The sequence below is a fragment of the Syngnathus leptorhynchus genome, chromosome 6 (genome assembly GCF_054491065.1).
Source record: "Syngnathus leptorhynchus isolate UIUO chromosome 6, UIUO_Slep, whole genome shotgun sequence".
NCBI lineage: Eukaryota > Metazoa > Chordata > Actinopteri > Syngnathiformes > Syngnathidae > Syngnathus > Syngnathus leptorhynchus.
In genome coordinates, this window is record NC_141200.1 from 12,081,109 (window position 1) to 12,105,144 (window position 24,036).

Sequence of the window (24,036 nt, forward strand, 5' to 3'; positions counted from 1 at the left end):
CAAGTCTTTTAAGTCCCAAGTTAAGTTCCTAGCTCAAAGCATTGAAAGCAACCTGGAAGTTGTTTATATAAGATCATCTCAGTTTTCTTAAACGTGCGTCAAGGTGAGGAGGATCGAGCATCGAGGAGCTTCCACCCGTAACCAGATGATAAAATGTTTAATTTAGTAGTGATAGGTCGATCAGGGTGACAGGGGGAGTGGCAAAACCTAAGGTGTCGGTGGCTCTTATCAAGTGATCTAATTCTATTTAATTCCGGACCTTTCTGAACCCGCAAGATGCCCTTCAACGTGCAGATGAATCCATTATTGATCAGCCAATAAATGTGCAACTAAAACATTTATGTCCTCGCTGTGGATCGCCCCTCCCGAACACGCAAACATACACGATAATGACGGGGTGCTTTTAAAAGACAGTATATTTTTCAAGACAATTTTTATTATAATTATTATTACAAGATCATAATCCCTTCAATTAATGATGCCCCCGTTTCTGTGCCAACCGCAAAACTACTTTCTGTCACCAAATTAGCAGGTGCTTAATGCTTCTGAGATGACCCTACTCTATATATTATTTAAAAAGGTCAAATTTACGGGAAAAATAATTGAACAAACACTTAGTCAAAAGAGCCAAGATCAAATCAAAGATCACACGAGGTACCGTATCAAAACGAAGAACGCTCTCTTTTGAATGTCTTTGACAGGTGTATCGATTTCATAATTTGGTACTTGTGTTCATGTTTAGAATTGTTCTGGTTTTAATTGAGGTGATGTACTGCACTCTATTGTGTCTCTTACCAAAACTGTTTAGAATGAAACTTCAAACAACATTGATACTGCTGAACAAATACATACCGCTTTGATCGTTCATCCATTTTTTTTTTTAAGTTCATTAAGTGTCATTGGTGAGGTTGGAGCCTAAACCCATTTGGCTGGTTGCCATCTTAAGTAAGTGCTTGCTAGTCAGTCACAAGATACATAATACACAAACAACCATTCGCATTCACGTTTACACATATGGACAATTTGAGTCTTTAATTCAGTAACTCAATTTAATTGATGTTTGCGAATGCCGGACAAGATTGAAATTCGACAGGGTAGCCACAACTCCACCGTCCTGCCTCTATCTAATAGTGTTAATCAAAAATGAGCATTATCATTTTTGTGAAGTCACAGTTTTTGTTACAGCTCTTGTTTCGGATTATTACAATGTGCAGGCGTAGGTACAGTTATGTTTTCACCCCTCAATAGCTGTCGAGCCAAAACAACACACTCATCACTATGGTCTGATAGCAAACCCACACTGCATGTTGCATAGGTGGCGACACTTGACAGTTAACAAGACAAATGAATTCTAAAATCGAGATACAACATTTTAAGCATTTCTTCTTTTGTGATGAATTGCTTTCAAAGACAAGTCTTCACTCTTAAACAGGTGCTTTCATATATATTGATGAAAGTTTTTCAAGGACATTATGCTTGAATTCCACAGGTGTAAAACAAACATCCCCAAAGTGTGAAGGTCTTAACCTCCACAGAGCTGCTCACTGGTATCCATTCAGGAAGTCTCCATTAGCACAATGTTCATCCTCTTCTTGCATGGTCACCCCTCTCTTCTTTGTCCAGCCGTGTTTACGACCTGTCGCATTATCCGTCGTTCCGTAACTCATTTTGGGAGCGGTCATGTTCTCGCTTTTGAGCTCAGATTCTTCAGCTAGCTCGTCCTCTGTGACAAAGCCACATTTGTCCTCGCTCGTACTCTCGGGGTTGGCCCAGTCCTGTTGTTCTCCCGAAGCAAAGATGGCGTAGAAGATGACCCCTGTGTAGTGCACCATGGATGCGATAACAAAGACATTCTGCCACTCAAGACGGGTCTGTCGGAAAGGAGGAATGAATAAAGTCAAGGAATATCCTGAAAGAAACACTGCCACTGCTCTTGGTATGCCTCTGAGATAAAAGCGATTGTGATCAATCTCGAAATACTGCTGCAGTTTTTTCCAAATGGTGGATTATTCTCGTCATTTAACCAAGTTGAATGTCGATTTTTTTTTTAGTAGTCCATCTTACTACTAAATAAAATTCCAAACTCAAACTCTTTAGAGCTTTGATTTTTATCACGATTGGTATAGAATAGAATAAATTAGAATAGAATAGAACCAAGAAACAAAGGAAGGAAGGAAGGAAGGAAGGAAGGAAGGAAGGAAGGAAGGAAGGAAGGAAGGAAGGAAGGAAGGAAGGAACGAAGGAACGAAGGAACGAAGGAACGAAGGAACGAATGTAATGAGTTCTTCTGCGGCCCATGTGCCTCGCCTTTACATTAAACCCTATAGAGAGTACAAGGTTTGTAAAATTAAAATGAATAACTTCATTAAAAAAAATGGTACCTCCTGTATGAAATATCTATTAATTTATTTTGACTGGACTTTCATCACACTATAGTCAACTATAAAATAGTCTAGTCGTTCAGTTGTGCGAGAGAAAAAAAAAAGTACCTTGTGAATGGTCAAGGCTCCAACAATCAGAGGGCACACCATCCCAGACAGAGTGCCCACTCCATTGGAAATACCCATCAGGATGCTGGCATAGCGAGGAGCAATGTCCAGATGATTGACATTAAAGCCTGCCAACAAAGTATGGAAGCATGTGATTGTGTATCCAACAACATAAATTAATAATGCCTGCTGGAAATTTCTGCACGTGCAATAGATGAATTCTATGACCACAATCATAACTCAAACTATTATGATCTCAAATCCACTTTCTCCCTCTGTCTCCCTCTCTCTGTCTCTCTCTCTCTCACTCTCCAATTTGTTTCACTTCACTGATGCCTGAGGCTCACATGTAACTGGTGTCAATCACAGGTGAGGTTCTCAAAAGTGTAAGTTGCGGTCCCACTGCAGTACCTGAGATGGCAAATCCACTGAAGCCCACAGCAAGCACCAAGAAGGTGATGGCCACCGCACGAGTGTGTGAAAAGCCAACCACCAACAGCAGAGTAGCTTCCATACCAAAGCCTGCAAAGAGGTGATGATAACGAAGAGATTGTCAACTGGAAGTAAATCAGTATGCACCATTTAGGTGTGTTCACCTTTGGTCTACAGGTTGCTAATGGTTTCCTCAACCTACCTCCGCAGTTCATGAGTTTCCTCACATTTGTAGTGGTCATGATTTTGTTACTACGCAGGAAATCCGCCAGCTGTCCTCCGATTGGAACAACGATTGTCATCACCATGTGGGGCACAGCAGACAGGATCCCCACCTGGAAGAGCAACATACAGTGTTAACATCAAAAGCTGCCATGATTCTTGCTCTCTGTCTTTGTGTCACCAGGTCTGAACCTTGCTGATTGGGAATCCAAAGACCTCTTCAAAATATGCCGGCTGGCTGATGAGAAGCAGGTAGAAGGTCCAGCTGCGGCAGAAGTTAGCCACAATGATAGCGTAGACTGGCATGGAAGTGAAGAAACGACGCCACGGTGTCTTGAATTTCTTTTTGCATAAGAAGCAGGGGGAGGGCGGGGGGGTCTTGAGTTTGTTATATTGACATATTGCATAAAATAACCTTTGCAATAATACCTTATTCACATTCTGGTAGTGGATTGTTTCACCAATGGTGGACTCAATGTACGTTCTTTCTTCATCCGTGATGGTCGGATGCACCGCAGGACTTCCGTAGGCCAACAGGAGCCAAAAGACGTACCACAGGATTCCGAAAACACCTTTTTGTCAATGGAACAAAGGAGTAACGACATTGTTCTATGTAGCAAAATCCTTTTAAAGTATTGATGAGAGCAAGGCAGAATCATTAAACCTTTGACGTGCTACCTGAGAAGCTTCATTATTATTCAGATGAAAAAGATGAGTCACAGCACCCAGACAGGAAAGGGCTGTTTTATATCAATAAATCACAAGATCATATCACCCAAAAAGCAGAGTGGCTTTTTATTAAAACACATCTAGCAAGATGTAAATTTGATGTCATTGTTAATCATTTTAATCAATCTCCATAGCAATTCTGATAAGGTTTATTGTGCAACGCATTCAAAGTCCAACTAACACCAAAGGATCTTGATTGGTTGGTGATGATAGGCATCCATTAATGATTCCATGTGCTTTTCTTGTTGTGAAAATACTGTATTTATTCATACTCATTTATTTATTCACTTGTATTTATTCGATTTGTAGGTGTCAGTTTGTCATCAAGCTGAAACTCCATGTGTACTTCTAAGTGCTTATTATATGGTAATGACCAATTAGTTCTCACAGGCTAAATTTGAACTGTCATTACTTTGATATAATCTCTAAATAGCTTCAAGTCTTCTTTTTTTTTTTTTCTTTAAAATTGGTGATTTGTTACTGGTAAGTGATTCATGATTGATACAAACTTGCTATTATGAATTAATTTGTGGAATTAGTTTCCAGTGTGAAAACTAAAGAATGACTAGCTTCCATTTTAAAATGTCATGACCATTTCCTCTCTCATAGTTCGTTGACTTATTGTCTTAATGCTCAAGGCAGCTCTAGACACTTTATTCTCACGAATTATGTTTACATTTAACAAATGCTGGCAATTACCTTCTTACCGTATATGTAAAATACTGACGGCCACCCAATGAATTGAACCAACACACCAGCCAAAGGCATGGCAATCACGGCTCCCGCGTAGGATCCTGAAACATGACGTATTTCATTTAAGACCATTTTTACAGGACACAGAATGAAAAACTTAAGCAAAGTTATATGCAATTTTCCCACGTCTGATGTTGAGCCAGCTTGGGGTTGAGGTCATTTGTTGGGCACACTGTAAAGAATTTTACAGTAATAACATTACTAGGCCAGTAATTTACTTCTTTAACTGTAGTATACCGTAATAGTGTATTTGGACTCCACGGTATATTACCATAAGATAATGCTGGGTCATGTGGTAATTTTACAATGCATCTAGTATTATTAATTTTAACGGTAGGCTAAAAGATAACGATAAAAAATCGGATTTATACGAAACCTCTCTGTAAACACACTCAAGTGTCCACAATGAGTACATTGCTTATGCATGCGAACATTCCCACTCTGGTGGTGGTAAGTTATGTCAATGTTTCCGAGATTTGAATAGCAGGACGAGCCACTCCACCTCATGAGCCACGGTTGCTTCACTTTTTGGTGCTCCTTGCATTCGACTTAAATTGTGTATACCTTTTTGTGCCGATCACAAACGTATTTACGCAACAAGCTTGCATCATTATTCGCTTGACGGAACCTGACGACCAATTCTTCCATCCATCTATTTTTTATCCAGCTTTTCTCCATTGGGGTCAAAGGTGAGCTGGAACATACTATCCTAGCTGACTTTGCACACTCTGAACTGGTTGCCAGCTAGTCACAGGTGTCATTTTATTGAGAGAAACATCCATTTAAACAATTTATGGATTTTGATAAGAAACTGGGGTGGGCTATCCAAAGAGAGGTTCCAGCTCAACCGTGACCTTCGTGGGGAAATGGATGACCCGATAATTGCTTTTGAATCTTTAACCCACCGCAGAAGGATGTCGTTGCTAGTCGACTGCGCTCAAGAGGCGGGGCCCAATTTGACCACATCCCATGGCACGCTGGGTACGTAACACCCTAGACGGGAAATGTGGCGAAATGAATGAAAGCATATCCATTAGTCATTTCTTTGTAATTTCTTTATTGTTATTCTCTATTCCTATTCTTACCTCAACTAAGCCCTGAAGGATGCGGACAAACATGACACAGCCATAGTGCACCCTCGCAGCGGACGGGATAAACATATTCAATACTGACGTCAAGAAAATGGCTGCTCCAAACACCCTGATGAGAAGAAAAAAAAGCAAACATTGACCATTAATTGTCCCTGGCCACTTTGCTCATTTGCAGAAAATTAATATCTATTCTATACTTTCATTTGTCTTCAAAATTCAATTTAACTGTATTTAAAAGTGAGTACTGAATATTATAAGGATGAATAACACGTGAGATATGCAGTTAGATTGCTTACATGGTTACGTGCTTTTTTTCATCAAACCCAATTCTAAGAAAAAAAAAAACCTTACTCACAGATCTATATTGTCTCTGCCTGCTCCTTGGGAACAAATAATATTACACAACTTAATCGAGGAACTTCAATGCCCATTCATTACTCTCCATGTGAGCTTCAAACTGCCTGGCACATGGCACATCTATGCTGATGGCGTATAACTCAAAATTCCGTCTTGCCTGTCTATTTGTAATTTGCGATTTGGGGTGGGGGGGTATCTTTCATTATCCACTGATTTGCTTTTGCATTCTCTCAACTTAAACTGCCGCAGGATTGTACTAAATCAATCCTAGCAAACTTTCAAATTTCGTCTCAGAATACATCAGTCAAGTAAAAAACCCTGTGAGATATTTTCTTTGTCAGCTATGCAATGAGACACAGCTAAGAAACCTGAATGCCATGCATAGTACTGAGTCCACAAGTTTCTATTTCATGGGTCTCAAACTCGAGGCCCGGGGGCCAGAAACATCCCGTCACGTCAAAGAAACGGCCCACAAACACAAAATGTGCATCAACTTCATTTGTCAATCCTAAAATTACACATTGTACACTTTAAAATGTATATATTGCTCGCAATCTTGATGATCATTAATCATTTAAAATTATTCAAACCGTTTATACTAGACTCTGATTTCAAAATTAATTATTCATCAATTTGTTGTGTAGCATGTATTGTATAAATATGAGGCGGCCCGCGACAAAAATGAGTCTATTTGAATGTCGTCTCTGCTCCCTGCATCCCTTTTTCTCCTTCTCTGAATCTTCCCTGTTCTCTTTTTCCAAAACAGTGTAAGTGACACTTGTAATATTCCAGTGGCTGGTGTTTCAGAAAGAAATCAGAGGCAGGATCTTTCATTATTAACTCTGTCAGTAGCGTGTCCTCTTTTCCTGTGAAGCTTTTATTACAGGATTACTATCTGCTCGGAGCACTGAACAGGTTTAACCATTTAAACACACCACTCTTGAGCTGTTTTGCCGATGGTGTTTGTCTTTTTGTTCCGTAGAATTAATATATGTTTTTTTTATGCAATAATCACACGTACTCTAATCTAAATGCCCTTGGCATCAACTGGATAAATTGTATTCAAAATACCTGTGGAATCCAGTAAGTTGAGAAACTGCAAGGTTTATTTTATGAGGAGTCGGATTAATGACATATTCATGAATATGTTGAGACTCTTGTCAAATAGTGAGGCCACATCTACTGTAACTTAAGTGATTCACTTTGTTACTGGCTATTTATTTTATTGATAGAAATCTCATTTGGGAGAAACATTCAATAAGCAAACAAAGCAAAACAAGTCATATCTTGCAAAATCCTTCATAGAGTTAGATTTCTTCCTCTCTCGTGAAGACACAATTGACCAATATTTTAATAATCTGTCAATGATTTTGTTGATTATTCAATGAATCCGGAAACATTGTGATAATTGTAAAAGTAAAAGCTTCTTTTGAATCATTACAACGAGAATCCGTATGCTTTCAGTTGAGAGCAAGCAAAAGGTGTCATCAACCGGTAGTTAAAGAAAGCCAAGCAACTGAAATCAAGAAATAGATTTGACCTGTTAGCAGACAGCTTGTTTGAGATGAAACCACCAGGAATTTGAGTGACGATGTAGCCCCAGAAGAAAGAGCCATGGATAAGTCCAACTGTCTCCGGATCCCAGTTGAACTCAGCTTTCTAAAAAGAAAAAGAGAAGTGAGAAGATGGACTGTGTATAATGAAAGCACACAGCTTTTTCACTAACTATCATTTCTTGAAATATGTCTCAAATAAATGTCTACCTGGAGTACTTCAGTTCCATTGACATATACAGTGTTGTTGTTAACCATCTCCACAATTGCAACACCGAGGTTGCAACGGATGCCGAAGGAGATGCAGAAGCCCAGACCGCTGAGGATGGCAATGATGTAACGCTTGGGCAGACCGCCACAGCTGCAATCCAGCAGCGGAGCAGGACGAGTGGTGGATGCCACCGGACGGCCATCCTCTGTCAACTCAATGTGACTCTCCTCTTCTATATTGCTGCCATCAATTTTTCTGTGCAGAAAAAAGTAGAATGTGTATTGTAGACACGTGGGTGAGCTGGAGATGATCTCAGGTTGCCAGTTTTGCATAATGTGATAGATTGAAATATTTGTACTCACTAAGTATCAAGCACATTTGTGCAAACTAATGAGATAAGTTTTTTTTTTTTTTATTTAATGTAACATGTTCTATGTTCTCTATATACATGTCTATATCGCAGGTGTCAAACCCAAGGCCCGGGGGCCAGATACGGCCTGCCACTTCCTTTTATGTGGCCCGCGAGGACAAATTGTGCAATTTCAGTGTCACGACTAGAATTGTAAATTGTCTTCACTTTTAATAATATCTTCTTTTTTTTAAATTATTTGACCAGTTTTTACTCATCTGATTTGAAAATGAGTTATTTGTAAATTTGTTTTGTAGCTTTTACTGTATACAATATGAGGTGCTCGTACATTTATTTGGGTTGACTCATAATGGCCCTCCGAAAGAACCTATGATTACAATGCGGCCCGCAAAAAAAACGAGTTTGACACCCCTGGTCTATATATTTGATATTGATCATTTCTTGAGCTCTGTGCAACTGTGATGTCATTTTGAGCCGGCAGCAAGTGGCAAAATGTTCAGTCACTGAAGTGGATAAAAACGGGTGGATTTTGCTGCTTACTTCATATTTCACAAGGCAATACAAATCAGAATGTCATGTTTAGACTAGTAGGGGCACATAGAACATATTTTTAGTCGGATAAATGCATATATATTTTTACTTGACGTTTCCTTTTAAAAAAAAATATTGTCTTCTTATGAAAAGCCAACGATGTCATCATGTTGTGTCAAAAAGATATTGATTAAAAATTGTGAGTGTAATTTGCGGTGGCATGTATCAAATTGCAATTATTTTAAAGTCAAAGTCTGTTTTATTGTCAATTTCTTCACGTCAAGAGATGGAAATTACATTTCAAGATGCTTCACATGTTTGTTACTTCAGTTTGCTACCTTTTACAACACTGCAGGATAGAAAACAAAACCCAGTAAATTAAGAATGGAAAAACTAAGCAGCAATATGAGAGGAAGAGTCTTCTTGATACAACTATTGTATTGGTTCTAAACACACACACACACACAAATTATTTATGAGACATGAGGTATGTATTACTGTTTTAAAATTGACCCAAGCTTAAATTACTATGTTGTAAAATTAATATGTTGCACGGCAAGCACAACAATTTAGTGTTTACTGTATGGACTGCATCATCTTGGAATTTTTTTTAATCCGTCTGACAACAGACGTCACAACACACTGAGTGAACAATAAATACTTTTTAAATATCTTCCCTCGAGGCAGACAAAAAAACTCCTCTCACCTTTGCAGTTTCCCTAAAGACTTGCCCACCGTACTCTTCACTTCTTCTGTTCCAGGTTTTAGCATCTCCCCCTTCAAAGCTTCCAAAGACATGTTGGTGTCTTTACCTTTTTTTTTTTTTTTCCAAATGTCTCTTGATACTTCTGAATTCTGAAATATCCACTAGATGATCTCCATTCTTGGTGAGCTTGTGGCCCAAGGATCCACTTTTGAGTGGATAAAAAGCTCGTTACCAAACCACTCAGTCCAATGATTCAGTGGGTCTCAGTGAGGTAGAGCTTGGTGATGTTGGCGTACCCCTTAGTGTTAGTTTCATCTCCGAGATGTTCCATTCGAGAGAAGGACTTGTATGTAAATCGAGCGCATATGAAAGCACTGAAATCCAGTTTTTAGTTGAAGGGCTTCAAGAGATCATTTTCATTCGCAGCTAAACTGAAGGCACACCTTTGTGCTATCTCTCCATGTCATATACTCCCAGAAAGGAGGTGCAAGTGTTGTCCAACCCCTCGTTCACTACGTACTCATCCTATTTATCGTCACCATCATCTTCGCGCCACCGTCATCTCTGCGAGTTCATCTGATCTCAGCCAGTCAGGTGAACAATGAAAGATGCATGAGATTGACAACTCGTATTGAGGCGAAATTGGAATTGTATTATTTGCTACGGTGTATTGCTATACTAATTATTATATTATTTGCATTGATGTCACTTAATAATGTTTTGAAATCAAGGATATTCCAACTCCAAGAAGTCTCTTAGTCAAGCGTCTGGTTGTTACGGCAACACATAGAGCAATTGTTTTGCCTGCTGGCAAACACAGCTTTAATATTTGTCCATCTTCTGTTGTGTATCCGCCAACGACTTTGGGGGAGAATAAACAACCAGCCACTTGCAGACTTATTTAGACTTGATATGATTCACATAGCCTTAATATTGTGCAAATAGACACAGCTTCGGTACATCACGCATCAACAGGAACAACACCGGGTGTAAGTGTATAGACGGTCGCCAGTGAACTAGAACTAGACCTCACACTGGTAAAGCTATTTTATCATTTTGCCAGACTTCTAAATGAAAAGGCAACAAAAGACACTTTTTTAACGAGACATTATTAAGTTTATTATTACATATTTTTATTTTAAAAAAACACTTGTCTGCTTTGTCTGAATATAATTTAAAAAGAAAAACAGGGGGTTCATTTGTTTCTGAATTCTCCAGCTCAAGAAACGTAACATTTCAAATTATTGACATTTTGGATGCGGCCAATTTTTTCGTGAGCAATTTGAGAAAAAACATTTACTGCTCCTTTGTATTACTTATTCAAATTACTGAACAGTTTACCAAATTCACTTCATATCAATCCATCCATCCATTTTCTTAACCGTTTAGTCCCCACGGGGGTCACGGGCGCGCTGGAGCCTATCCCAGCCGTCATCGAGCAGTAGGCGGGGGGGACAACCTGAACTGGTTGCCAGCCAATCGCAGGACACACAGAGACGAACAACCATTCGCAACCTTCCACATCAAATAAATTTAAAAACTGTGAAATGGACTCAGAGTCGTGGTTTCATAACATAACTAGTCTACCATCTTGTGGTCAGAGTGAGAAGTGTTGCGAAATTGATGCAGCCACTGCAGTATAATGTAGTATGCCTTTGACCAGCAGTAGTCTGGTAATCTAAACACATAATATCTCAGAACAAGAGTTAAATTGTGAACTGATCATTTAAGTGAGTGCTGCCATTGAATGTGACATTATTTGTCTTATTATTCAATAATAATAATGAAGGAGCCCAACCTAGCTGACGTGGGATAAAATCCAGATTTAACACCCTGGACTGGGCATTAGAGGAGAACACAACGATATAGCCCAGGGCTGGGCAATTAAATTTGCAGAAGGGCCACATGAAAAACTGGAACCCTTGCCAAGGCCCAAGCAGACATGCAAATCTCTCTTTTTTTCATTTTTAATACATTTACAAAAGGCATATTATTATGAATTAATAATAAATCAATTCAATAAATTGCTCTGTGTAGATATAGTTTCGGTTATAATTGTGAAATACAAATTTCATGTAAAATTACATTAATTTTGTGTACCAAACGGCAGCTGAAATTAACCGTTTCTACTGAAGAATCTAAAATATATATAGATAAGCATTAATTATTCAAATAATTGCCAGTACATACGTAATATATTTGATCAGTATGCATCAAGATTTGCACACAGTATTATCAGGCCAAATCGTCTTATCCCCCCCCCCTTCTTCCTTTACCTTGCAGGAAATAAAAAATGTTGCAAACATTAAGACCACTGTTGTTATTTTTGAAGAAAACTTTCAAGGGTTGTCAGAAAACTCAACCAATATAGTGAATGCATCACTAAATTGGCAACACTCCAGACACAAGCTCCATAAAAGCACAATTTCCAAAATCAATGCAGCACATGAATTGTTTTACGTTAACTTCACGTGAGGGCCGGTCAGGGAAAGTGGGCGGGCCGGATTTGGCCCCCGCGCCGGAGGTTGATACAACTAGTTACAATCATATTCACATGTATTACAGCGTTAGTACATGGGAATCGAACGCAGTCAGTTAGGCGAGTGAACCACCAATTCCTCAGAATCAATTATTGCAAGTTGAAACATTACACTTTTATTAAGTGCTTTGAAACAAATACTATATTAGCAGTGTGTATTCTAAGAGGAAATATCGTTCATGGGTATATAGTTCATCCTTCTCCTACTATAACGGCGCTATAAAATACACTAGTAGTTTGACTTTAAGCAAGTTTATTACTTCAGTCATGACAAACAATGACAATAATGACTTTCTGAGTGTTAGAGTGGCGTGACAGGGAAATACGGTGGTGATCCGGTAGGAGGAGACAAGTGCCATCTCTTCCGCGCTCGCTTTTCCGAGACGATTTCTCTGTATTCATCGTATAAAAGCAGGACAACTGCAAACAATGTGTCTTTCGCTGTCTTTTTAACTTCTCGTCTTGGTAAAGACAAAAAAGGCGATCTCCGACGCAATTCGAGCGCCTCATCTATGCCGTGGAGTCGTGGGCCCCAGCGCACCGGCTTCAGCCATGGCGGCGGCCAAGCATACTGCCGCCGGCGGCGGTGACACAACGGACGACGAAGCAAGAGGTTATTCAATAATTTAATGCAATTCTCCCTAATCTGATTGTTTACTGCGTCCAGGCTCAACTTGTCGCGCAGGCATTTTTTTTTTTCTGGCGAGCGTAATACGCGTTGTCGTTCCGCTTGTTTATTCCGCAACGGTGACCGTAAGTTTGCGCTGATTCCAAAAAGTAGGTCAGTAGATCAGTAGAGCAAAGTCACCCTTTCGACTCTTTATGCAACGATTAACTATCTTTCACATTTATAGATAGTTCTGCTGATCAAGAACGTGTCGATCTGTCATCATTCCATTGGAAATGAAAGCGAGAGGTTGCCTCCAGCAGTCTGAAAGACGAGCAAAATCAAATGAATGTTAGCCTAGCATTGTAGCAAGGCCTGTTTATCGGGTTTCAAAAGTACCCATTCGAGCTTTTTTTTTTTTTTTTTTCCCCCGACACTCGAGTAGCCCATGTTAGGAATAGACGTTGTCTTTTAAATCCCACTTATGCTGACATCATATTTACTAGATGTATGTACACTGTCGAATCAGTTGATCAATATATCACGTTAAGGCGGCCAGTTTAAAGTTATCAAACCCCCAACACTTGGTGATTAAAATTCATAAAAATTAATAATTATTTTTCATATCGCAGCTGGACATACCTGCATGTCAAAATGCATTTACTGTCAATTTTACACACTCAGATCTCACATAATTTTGTGACAGCCCAACAGCTTTTTTTTTAATCTTGTACAAAAATGCACTTATTTTGACATGCACTCATATAAGGATATAAAGAATTTAAGTCGCATTTTAAATTTATGGCAATTTTCTATTCTTCCAATTTCCAGTTCTTGTTTGTAAAAAGGTTACAAATGGGCGGCTTGTACCGGTACCTTATAATAAAGCTGGTATCGGCATCGATATTTGGTATCGACACTCGTTCATACCTAATTTTGTTGATGAATCAGATGATTTTAATTTATATCCCTGTATTCAGAAACATAAACAAACAAACATAATCAGTCTGCATTCAAGGATGACTACAAAAATCTAAGAATATTTTTTGCTTGTGAGGCTGTAATTTTGAGTATATGGGCAATTTTAAATAAAACAGGGTATCTAAACAACTCAACGACCATAAAAAAAAACAAAAAACAGTTGATTGGATCAATCGCTGCACTGCAAGTCAAAAGACTGAGGATTTTTGTATAAACTAACAAAGTGAGTTTTTGGGGTTGGAGACAGCAGATATGACTTCAGTAGAGCAGATGTTCATGTTAATGACCTATCAATGTAGAGACTAGGATTATGCATGTAGGGATGCCCAGTCATTTCTATAACCTGGTTATCTAGCAGATGATCTTTTAATTACTATTTGGGTCACTGTGTGGAAAAGAGCTAAAAATAGAGGTCATGGATTTCGCCTGCATTTGGTTTATCTCGGGCCGTTCTCTTATTTGAGTTTGAGTAACTTGCCAAATACATGCATTTAGTTGGGGGATGGTGATCCAGTAACATTGAAACAAGTCCTTATGTGAGGTTTATTATACTCAATTGCAATGTCATAAAATCTTAACATGTATGTACTCGATGAAGGCTGTGTGAACAAATATTTAGGAAAACCGAACCTCTTAACCATTTTGACATTTTAGCCAGCAAGACGCATTTGCAGAAAGGTCAATAATAGATTATTAGGGGTATGTAATACTGACCTCTGACATTTAAACATGAACTATATAGTATATGTCAAAACTATTTTAGCATCACAATCATCATAACAATTTTGTTTACCACTGCAGCCCCTGCCTCCAAAGTTCCTGAACCTACTATACAATTTGTGATAGATACCCCACACTTTGGAAATCTCTGCCATAGAAGATTGCTGGATGGATGGCTTTGGGGGGAAAGATTCATCTGTGTTGAAGAGGTGCAGGCTAGTGTATGTATAGTGTCATGTGTAGCCTGTGAGCGCCTCAACCACTGAAGTTAAGCTTTAGTATCCCGCTGGCAGTGCCTGCATTCACTCATCGACATCTGTGTCCGATAATATTCTCGCATGCAAGCATTTCTTTGAACACTTGGCAAGTCACCATTTTTCACTATTTTCAGATGAAGGAGATTTATGACTAGAGACAACCCCTGGTTCGGTGGCTAATAGATGATCCTCTTACTGTTAAACTATGGAAAATGAAAACAGTAGAAGTATTTTTTAAACATTTAATCTTATTGATATCTGCACAGTCATCAATGTCACCCCTGGATTCCCCAATATGTGTAGTCGATATATATATTGCATTACTATAATACAGCTGAAGCTCGACTTTATATGGTTTGATTCGACTTGACTTTCTGTCTAACGCGGTTTAGTCACGGAGCCCCATTTTTTTTCATCGTAAATACGTCCATTTTCTTTTTAACTGTGAGCAGTAACTTTATAGCATTTGGAAGACAACACGCAACCTTAGCGCAAGTGATTTAATTTCCGTGACTTATTTAAAGTTTGACAAGAAGATGTTGCTACAGCACTCCATTTTGCAAGCAGAGAAGCGTACAGAATGTTTAAACATTCATCAGTGGATGTGTGGAATTATATTAGCTGTGACAAAGACTGCCCTCGAGCTATGGGAATACATGCATGGTGAAGAAATGGCCTACTCTGTCAGATAGTGTTAATGACAGAGATGAAGGAACTTTGCAAATTTAGAAACATCTAAGTCCCAGCCATAAACATCATTTACTTAACGTGCAGGGAACACTAGCAGCAAACATCCATCAATCCGTTTTCTGTACCGCTTGTCCCCACGGGGGTCGCAGGAGTGCTGGAGCGTTGGTGTTGTCATAAATAAAAATAATCGGGAAATAAATGCTGGCAAGGGTGACGCAGTGAGAGGTTTTACGCCTTAACGCCAAAACACTCAATAGGTTTTTTTTTTGTTTTTAAACCAAATCGCCAGCAGGGAAATATTCAATTAAGAATAAACTGTTGTTTAGCACTAATAGCCTAGTGCCCTCTAGTGGCCAGAGGAAACCTCTTTCAGGGTTAACGTGATTCCCAAATTATGGACCCCAAAATCTGCGTAAAATCAAGCTTCATTACACTTCTGGGAGTTCCCGTGCATGCAGCAGTTCCATCCACCTGCAGCTTGGTCTGTTTTTTTTTCTCCCTCCTAGATGATATGCTGGTTGAGGAAAACCAAATGAACTGCATCCCTCTGCCCAGCCTGATGAATTCATCCTCGATGGTTGGCATGTCTCTGAGCATGGAAATGCCCCGGAAGCGAAAGGGCAGTGTGGACAACCAGTAAGTTATCAATTTTGTTTCGTTTAAACACAAATGAATAAAATGACTGCCGATGATGCTTATTGTCTGTCTTTCTTCATCTTCTTAGGGAAACGAGATTGACCCCCATCCTCAATGCAGATATGGAAGAAGATCAAAACGAGTAGGTGTTCACGTGCGTGTGCACAAGTTTTTCTACTGAACCTATCTATCTGGGAAATGTATACTAGAGCCCGACCGATAACTGATTTCAATATTGGTAGCTAAAAACAACCCCGCCGCTGCCTTCAAATCAAGAAATGCGTAAAATTTCCACTACGGATTAATACATTTGTTGAAAACTTTTGAAAATAATTTAATCAAAATATTGTGTGTGCTGTACTAAACATTGAGGTGTGGTCTGCATTGTACATTTTTTTTTTTTTTTTACACTATTTTATAAGAATATAATGTCAAATTGAACGGTTTTTTTTTCTCTCCAGCTCAGATGGAGAGGATCAACATGCCAAAATGAAATGTTTCAGGTAGTAAACACCACTTTTGACACAAACAAATGTGGAATATGCTGTTGCTTCTCCTGGGGTAAAAGAAAACATCATTGTTTGTCTATGCAGGGAGCCACACAGCCAAATAGAAAAACGAAGGCGGGACAAAATGAACACGCTCATTGACAAACTGTCAGACTTGATTCCAACATGTAACCCAATGTCTCGGAAGCTGGACAAACTCACTGTGCTCAGAATGGCCGTTCAGCACCTCAAATCCCTCAGAGGTACCAGATATTACTCGGATTTGGTTGCATCCTTCTTTTAATGAATCATCATTTCGATTCTCCCTATAAATATAGATGAATTATATTTGGAATGTGTTTTGGGATGTTACACTCATATTGTTTTCAACAATTTCACCACTCATTGATATTCCCATAATATTAAGAGAATGAAATATGAAATCAAGAAATAGGATTTACAGTGGATCCCTTTTAATGTGGTCCATTCCAGATCTACCTGTAATATGTGAAAAATTCTCATAGACTATATACTGTATATTTACTGTATAGAAGTATTTTTTTAAAGGGGAAGGGGAAGCCAATCCATAAATCTTCTCTATTCTTTAGAATAGAATTAATACTGCATTCTGATGAATATTGTGTTTGTGGAATAAGAGTTAAAACTGCATAATTCACTTATTTTCGAATGGTTTTGAATTGTCCCACACTCCAGGTTCTGCAAGCTCATTTTCTGACACCAACTATAAACCGTCATTCCTGCCAGATGAAGAGCTACAACACGTTATCTTAAAGGTAGCCACCTGACAAACCTGCCATGCTTTATTCTAATTAGGGGTGTTCCGATCAGAGTTTTACCGATCATCCACCAGTGAGCTCAACCGATTCCGATCCTGATCACCGTACAATCTTAAGTCACAAAGTCTTTGCACTGCAACATGTGTATTAGGGCTGCTCAATTAATCGGATTTTAATAATCACAATTTTGGCTCCAGACGATCTCAAAATTCATATAATTATTTAAACAATTGTTTGGCAATCCCGATCACAAACAGTCGCACGCCGTGATGATAGACAACATTCCATTTGATGAAAACTCATGTCATGCAAAGAGCACCCTCCTCCAAATGGAACTTTCTTGAGTGTTGAGTGTGAGGAGAGTGTTGTTTTTTTTTTTTTTTTTTTAAACATGCTTTTCCAATTAATCATATTAATCATGATTATGATTTTTACCCATAATCGAGCAGCCCTAATGTGTATGCAGTTTGCCATGTGTCCGTATAGTGCTAAGAAAAGGGGGAGGGTACGTCATGAGATGTGAGTGGCCGGTTTTTGCATTGATCGATTTCTGCTGATCATGTACTTTTTCAGGAATATTAGCCCTTCACAATCACTGGCTGATGATCGGAGCACCACTAATTCTAATTTGGGGGCTTTTCATATGTGTCGTCTCTCTGGTAACGTGACGGTGTCTTGACCATGTTCTCACAGTGGCGCACCATACTCTTCAGATTTTCTCTTTTTTTGTTGTCGGCAGGCTGCGGATGGGTTCCTGTTTGTAGTCGGCTGTGATCGTGGGAAAATTGTTTTTGTCTCTGAGTCCATCACGAAGATATTAAATTATAGTCGGGTAACACTTGTTTTTGTTTTATTTGTTTTGTTTGTTTTTCTTTTTACTCTACCTGCAGCATCTACTGACACACTTAAAAGGACACACCTAAAAACGGAGTACACACCATCAGCAACAACCACAAGAATGCAGATATTCAATACAAGGGCTTTATCAAACGATTGTATAGTGTGTGCTCCATTTTGATGATGCAATACTGTTCTCCAAGCCCGCAAACTACTACAACAATAATAAACGTCTTGCCCAATGAATAATTGACAAAATATACATTTTTGTAGGCACAAAGAATTATTGAACTCCTATATTGGGTATCATATTGTGCAAGTTGTCATAACGTAGTCCATGGTCTGTGTATAAAATGAATTCTTGACTTCCATTTAGTGATGTGTTCTGGGCTGTGACATCTACCATCTCCATACTCTTGTTAATAATTCAAAGCATGGTTCTGACTTCTTGGTCACCATTGTAGGTCAGGTTGACACATTTTGGTTCTTCCCTGCAGGTGGAATTGATCGGACAGAGCTTCTTTGATTATGTCCACCCTAAAGACATAGGCAAAGTAAAGGAGCAGCTCTCGGCCTCTGAACTGTACCCACGGGAACGGCTAATAGATGCAAAAAGTAAAACAATTATTTCTGTTTCCCAAAGTGTGTGCCTTCGCGTGAGAACATTTGCTATGTGATACTTTTGTATCTACAGCTGGTTTGCAGGTACAGGCTGACCTTCCGGTGGGCGCAACACGATTGTGTTCTGGTGCACGGCGCTCCTTCTTCTGTCGTATGAAGTCCAACAAAAACCTCAAAGTTGAGGAGAAGGAATTGCAAGCCAGCACGTCCAAAAAGAAAGGTAGTCTTCTGTGCATTGATTTGCCTTATGTTGCCTCTCTTTGGCTTTTGAAGTGTTGCAAAACCTCTACTTAGGAACATTTCGAGTTACGAACCGGAATCTCAAAATTGTTTGCCTCCAAATTTGACATCTGAACGTGTCGGGTGACGTGTGTCTCTACCCTACCTAACCCGCGTGTTAGCATACTGACAATTTCACTCACAGTCAATCATGTCACCTATGGTTGGTGCAAAAAGTTGTGAGAGTAGTCAGAAGACGGTGTAGCAAATGTAGAAATGAAGCATACGTGCATGGATTCTCCCACTCGCCATTTCCCACAGCCCACTGTCTCTCAAGCGCCTACTCCTAGACTAGAGCAAGCTGTCTACGTCTTTCAAGGTAAAGTTCTTATGGGTAAAAAAAATAACTTCTGCTTACGAACCTTTTGACCTACGAACACCATCACGGGACAAATTAGGTTCGTAAGTAGCGGTTTCACTGTATTAAGTACATCTGCAAAAAATATCCCAACGTACTATTTCAATTTGGTTTGTATCTGTGTGTACTTAGAGTCGCAGAAATACTGCACAGTCCACTGTACAGGCTACATGCGCAGCTGGCACTCCAGTCAGCTGGAAGCAGAGGGCCAGTGCGACGCAGATAAGCAGGATAGCTCTCACTTCAGTTGTCTGGTCGCCGTGGGGCGCATCCACTCCAACTCGTCCCCGCAAATTAATGGAGCTTTCCGGGTCAAACCCACAGAGTTCGTCACACGCTATACCATGGATGGCAAGTTTACCTTTGTTGATCAAAGGTAAACTGCAATTTCAGTGCTTCAATTCTTTCCAAACTTTCTGTGGAAAACATTTGGGGAGTTTATTATATTAGATATAAAATGTATTACCGTATTTTTCGGACTATAAGGCGCACTGGACTATAAGGCGCACCTTCAACGAATGGCCCATTTTAAAACTTTGTTCTTATATAAGGCGCACCGGACTATAAAGCGCACCATTAATGCATCATGTCAGATTTTTTATCCAAATCAAACCTCTCCATTTTATCTTTTTTTTTTTCAACTTCAGACGCAAAAAAATACTTTATAATCACAAAATAATGATCCATAGTCTTTTTGATTCATGATTCATAGTGTTCAGCGGGCCACTTATGATTGATTTCATGACACAATGTTTCGGGCCAGTTTAAATTTAGGAATTTGGTCCATATTTAAGGCGCACCGGACTATAAGTCGCACTATCGGCTTTTGAGAAAATTTTAGGTTTTTAGGTGCGCCATATAGTCCGGAAAATACTGTATATAATTTTATGATTTTATATCATGATTATCTATGTTCCAAATCAGCTAGTTTCAAAGTCTTTAGTGGCAAATGTTGGTAATGTAATTATGTAGGATGTTTGAGTCATATTTCAAAGCTTTTACACATTAATTTACACTGCTATTACTCACAAGTGGTTTGTTCTAATTATTGGTGACTCTTTGCAGAGCAACAACCATTCTTGGTTACCTTCCCCAAGAATTGCTTGGTACTTCATGCTACGAGTACTTCCATCAAGACGACTTAGCGCATTTAGCTGACCGTCATCGAAAAGGTAAGTTGACAGTCAATCCCTCTGCCGAAATGGGCGAGAGTAATGTCAACACGATTCCTTTTTGCTGCGTCTCCATCTTACAGTGCTACGAAGTAAGGAGAAAATAGACACGAACCGCTATAAGTTTAAAACAAAATATGGCTCTTTTGTCACACTGCAAAGTCAGTGGTTTAGTTTTGTAAACCCATGGACCAAAGAAGTTGAATATATCGTGTCAACAAATACAGTCATATCGTAAGTAGAAGCTTGACGGGTTCATTTTGATCGGCTAAATGTAGGGAGCTACTTCATCAGCGCTCTCTCTTTCTCTCACTACAGGAATGATCACAGTCAAACAAGTCGGTCAGGGAACAAGACGGAAGAATCTTCTAAGACTGTAGCAGGTCAGTTAAAATGACTTAAAAAGTACTCCTTGTATGATGTTGTAAAAAAAAAAACTGGAGTTCTGGAAGTAAGTATGGTAAAGGTACATCTACTGTTCCCGCTCATTTATTTTAGAAGAAGGAAAAAAATCTCTTCCAATAATACCAGGCATCTCTACCACACCTGGTACGATGATATACGCTGGAACCATTGGGACTCAGATTGCCAATGAGCTGCTTGACTTTAATAGGTGAGGAATAATTGATAATTGTGATAAGTGTCTACTTCTCCCTCCCTATTTTCTGTAAAGTCGCATTGTCAGAAATGTCTTGATATAATTTAAGTTACTTTTTTGTGCTGTTTTAGAATGAACTCATCACCGTCCAGTGGTAATGTGAGCCCATTTAGTTTGCCAGTAGACAAATCTCCACTCACCACGACTCATAACCAAGTCAACCACAATGTGAGTGTCAACAACAATGTGAGTGAATTTTAAACTCTTCATTCAAAGTCTGTTTGAAAATACCTTTTAATTCCTTAATAAAAGCATTGCAGGACCAGCATGAATATAAAACTCCTATTTTAGGAGTGTAGCTAGAAGTGGAATACACATTTGAGTTAGTAACCTTTTGGTTTTTGTTAATGCACTTGAACAAAACATGACCTGCCAGATCATTAGACAGTACAGTACACGTAATTGAAATTGATGCTTACGTTGCTTTTGAATTATGAATATTTCAATCAAAACAACTGTGGCGTTATGACTTGGCATTTTAAAATGTAAATAATTTCAAGATAAAAAAACAACAACATAATTTCAGTGTCATTATGGTTGTGCAAAGACATGACTAAAAAAATGTACTGCTTCTCTTCCATAATAGATGAGTGGATAGATATCCAGACCACAGCTTGGTTTTTACGGGGCCTCTCCATAAAAAAAAATAAAAAAAAACTTACAGTTGGTCATTGAACTGTAATGCATCTTACTGAATACTCTCCCTCATTTTTGGTTGTTCCATTTAAATTATAAGAGTTCATCATATTGGAAATAGCAGTCACCATGATGCAATGCACTACACAGGAATGAACTAAGTGTCAAATATTTAGCCCTCTGACTACATCAAAATTATGAAGGTGGTCATATTTTTGTGTTTATTACGTTCGAAGGGATATAGATAAAAATAATTGCTTAGAAAATATATTTTTTGTTCATTTATTGGTTTCAGCATGTTAAATATACATCCTATACCTTTTAAGTGCTCCCCTGTTCCCTAATTTTGCTTAAAAATTGGACATACTTTAACTGAGACAAATGTCTTGTGGTGTCGACTTAGAGAAGATGTTTCAACACACGTTCTCATGCTATCGAATGAGCGGTTCTGTTAATATCGTGTGTTACCATCTACTTTGCCAAGTTATATTTAGCTCCCACAGTTTCATTTCACCACCATGTATTTTGCTGTCCAGGTGCCAAATGGGGATGTGACAGAGGTGGAGATGCCAGAAAAGTCCAACTCAGAAGATGAACTTCAGGGGGCGCTTATTCCTGCAAGGGAGACACTAATGGGTACATTCCATAATTCTTTTCCTATGCCGTCATTTAAATGGTGTCCGTGCATGTGCTTGTTCGGTCTCTTGTCTACTAAAGGGTTAACATTTTTCGCCTGTTGGTATCTCAATCAGTTATGTTCTTTACGATCCAATTTTTTTTTACACGTCCATAACTTTGTTCTCTCTCTGAACCCACCACAGAGGACAGCTCACAGCTAGACCTGGACAGCATGGTTGAACCGGGTCTTGGCAGTCTTAGCAATGACGAAGCAGCGATGGCAGTGATCATGAGACTCCTGGAGACAGACTCCAACTTGGGTGAAGGCGAGGACTTTGAAGAGATGCACTGGTCCTTATAGACAGTGACAAAAATGTTCCGTCAAGCCGTGTTTGATTTATGAATCAATCCTACTATAAGCTATGTGAACGATTCTTCTTAACAGGCAACTGTGTCGCCAAAGATAAGGAAGACTGGCTTTTTTTTTTTGGGAGGATCTACATGTGCCTCCAAAGCCTTACCGCAAATCTGCCTGCCATGGAAAAATGATCATTGATTGCTTAATAGTAACTGAGGCAGGTCTGTTGTCATTAAGAACATTGTTGAGATGCTTTGGGAGTTCTACTTATGTTTTCCACCTACACTTGAACACGGGATGAGAGTGATGCAAAAAATGCACTGAACTGCCTCCCCCCCTCCCTTTTTTGTGTTCCATTGAACTCTGATGAAAAAGAAACAATTCTGCTCCAATTGGTGAACCACCCCCTTTCTGCCTCAGAGCATGGTTTTGTCACCGTCATAACTCCCTGTTGGTTTATGAACATTGCATTACCTGCATGTGCAATTCATAATACCATTTAAATAGACATTAAGAAAAGATGGCTCAGCAATCACCTCATATCTGTCTTATTAAAGCTATGATATAGTTTATTTTTCAAGTGTGATAGTATAAAAGGCAAATACTCAGGACTGATGGGGGGGTGAAAAATAGCCACCCACTATTAATGTACAGTCGGGCAGTTCTTAGCAGCTGTAGCAGTATTTAACAATTTCCATTATTCCCTTTTATATTTAAACTTGAAACGTGTAATTGTTTTGTTCACATGTGCAACTCTGTTCTTACTTTTGGTTTGATTTATAATAAGCCTTTAGGTTTTTACCAGTGGCAGTCATCTATTCAGAGATTTAAGGGATTATTTGACGTACTAGTCATCATGCATTCCACAAATGTTTATGATACAGATACATTTCTGTTGCTGTACTTAGAGCTGGCATTTGAATGAGAGTCTTTCAGTCGGCGTTACCTCATGTTGAGTCCACAGTTGTCCTTGCACGCAACACAACACACTACACAGGAAGGCTTGTGTGGACTAGAACTGTTGAACCAGTTAGCCTTTCATGGGTTGGAGATGTCTGAAAACTACTACACACTAAAAATAAGCAGACACATTATTGTGACAAAAGTATTTGGACACCTGCTCATTACAAATATGTATGTCAGCCGCTTTGCAGAGCTAACACTTTGAACTACTCTGGGAAAGCTCACTGATGTGAGAGGCCCAATGTTGTGTTTTATCACAGTTGTGTTTAATGGCACACAAAACTTACCCAGGCATGGATTTATGGACCTTGCTGCAAATATTGGTGCAAATTGTGTGGGAACAGAATTGGGTCTTAGCCCCTTCCCCCCTCCCAATG

At 39.1% G+C, this 24,036-nt stretch overlaps 2 protein-coding genes across 6 annotated transcripts; one reads left to right on the top strand and one right to left on the bottom strand.

Moving 5' to 3' along the window:
• Positions 1 to 1,541: 1,541 nt before the first annotated feature.
• Positions 1,542 to 9,536, bottom strand: slc17a8 (solute carrier family 17 member 8). Its single transcript, XM_085914150.1, has 12 exons — positions 9,445 to 9,536; positions 7,837 to 8,092; positions 7,614 to 7,732; positions 5,711 to 5,825; positions 5,531 to 5,618; positions 4,580 to 4,666; positions 3,573 to 3,715; positions 3,336 to 3,485; positions 3,124 to 3,256; positions 2,901 to 3,011; positions 2,490 to 2,617; positions 1,542 to 1,871 (listed from the first exon to the last, which is right to left on the bottom strand). The coding sequence occupies exons 1-12, from the start codon at positions 9,534 to 9,536 to the stop codon at positions 1,542 to 1,544; spliced, it is 1,752 nt and encodes a 583-aa protein (XP_085770276.1).
• A 2,784-nt stretch (positions 9,537 to 12,320) lies between these two features.
• On the top strand, positions 12,321 to 23,077 carry bmal2 (basic helix-loop-helix ARNT like 2). 5 transcript variants are annotated; one of them, XM_085914148.1, is made up of 18 exons: positions 12,321 to 12,596; positions 14,373 to 14,500; positions 15,745 to 15,874; positions 15,963 to 16,016; positions 16,336 to 16,377; positions 16,468 to 16,625; positions 17,077 to 17,156; positions 17,899 to 17,991; positions 18,494 to 18,611; positions 18,691 to 18,837; positions 19,387 to 19,630; positions 20,320 to 20,426; positions 20,510 to 20,660; positions 20,745 to 20,809; positions 20,925 to 21,039; positions 21,156 to 21,270; positions 22,257 to 22,356; positions 22,542 to 23,077. In XM_085914148.1, the coding sequence occupies exons 3-18, from the start codon at positions 15,750 to 15,752 to the stop codon at positions 22,697 to 22,699; spliced, it is 1,872 nt and encodes a 623-aa protein (XP_085770274.1). In that variant the 5' UTR covers positions 12,321 to 12,596; positions 14,373 to 14,500; positions 15,745 to 15,749; the 3' UTR covers positions 22,700 to 23,077. The 5 variants fall into 5 exon arrangements, with proteins under 5 accessions (XP_085770274.1, XP_085770270.1, XP_085770272.1 ...); XM_085914144.1 differs by lacking the exon at positions 14,373 to 14,500; XM_085914146.1 differs by lacking the exon at positions 14,373 to 14,500 and having other exon boundaries at positions 21,156 to 21,252.
• Positions 23,078 to 24,036: the final 959 nt, after the last annotated feature.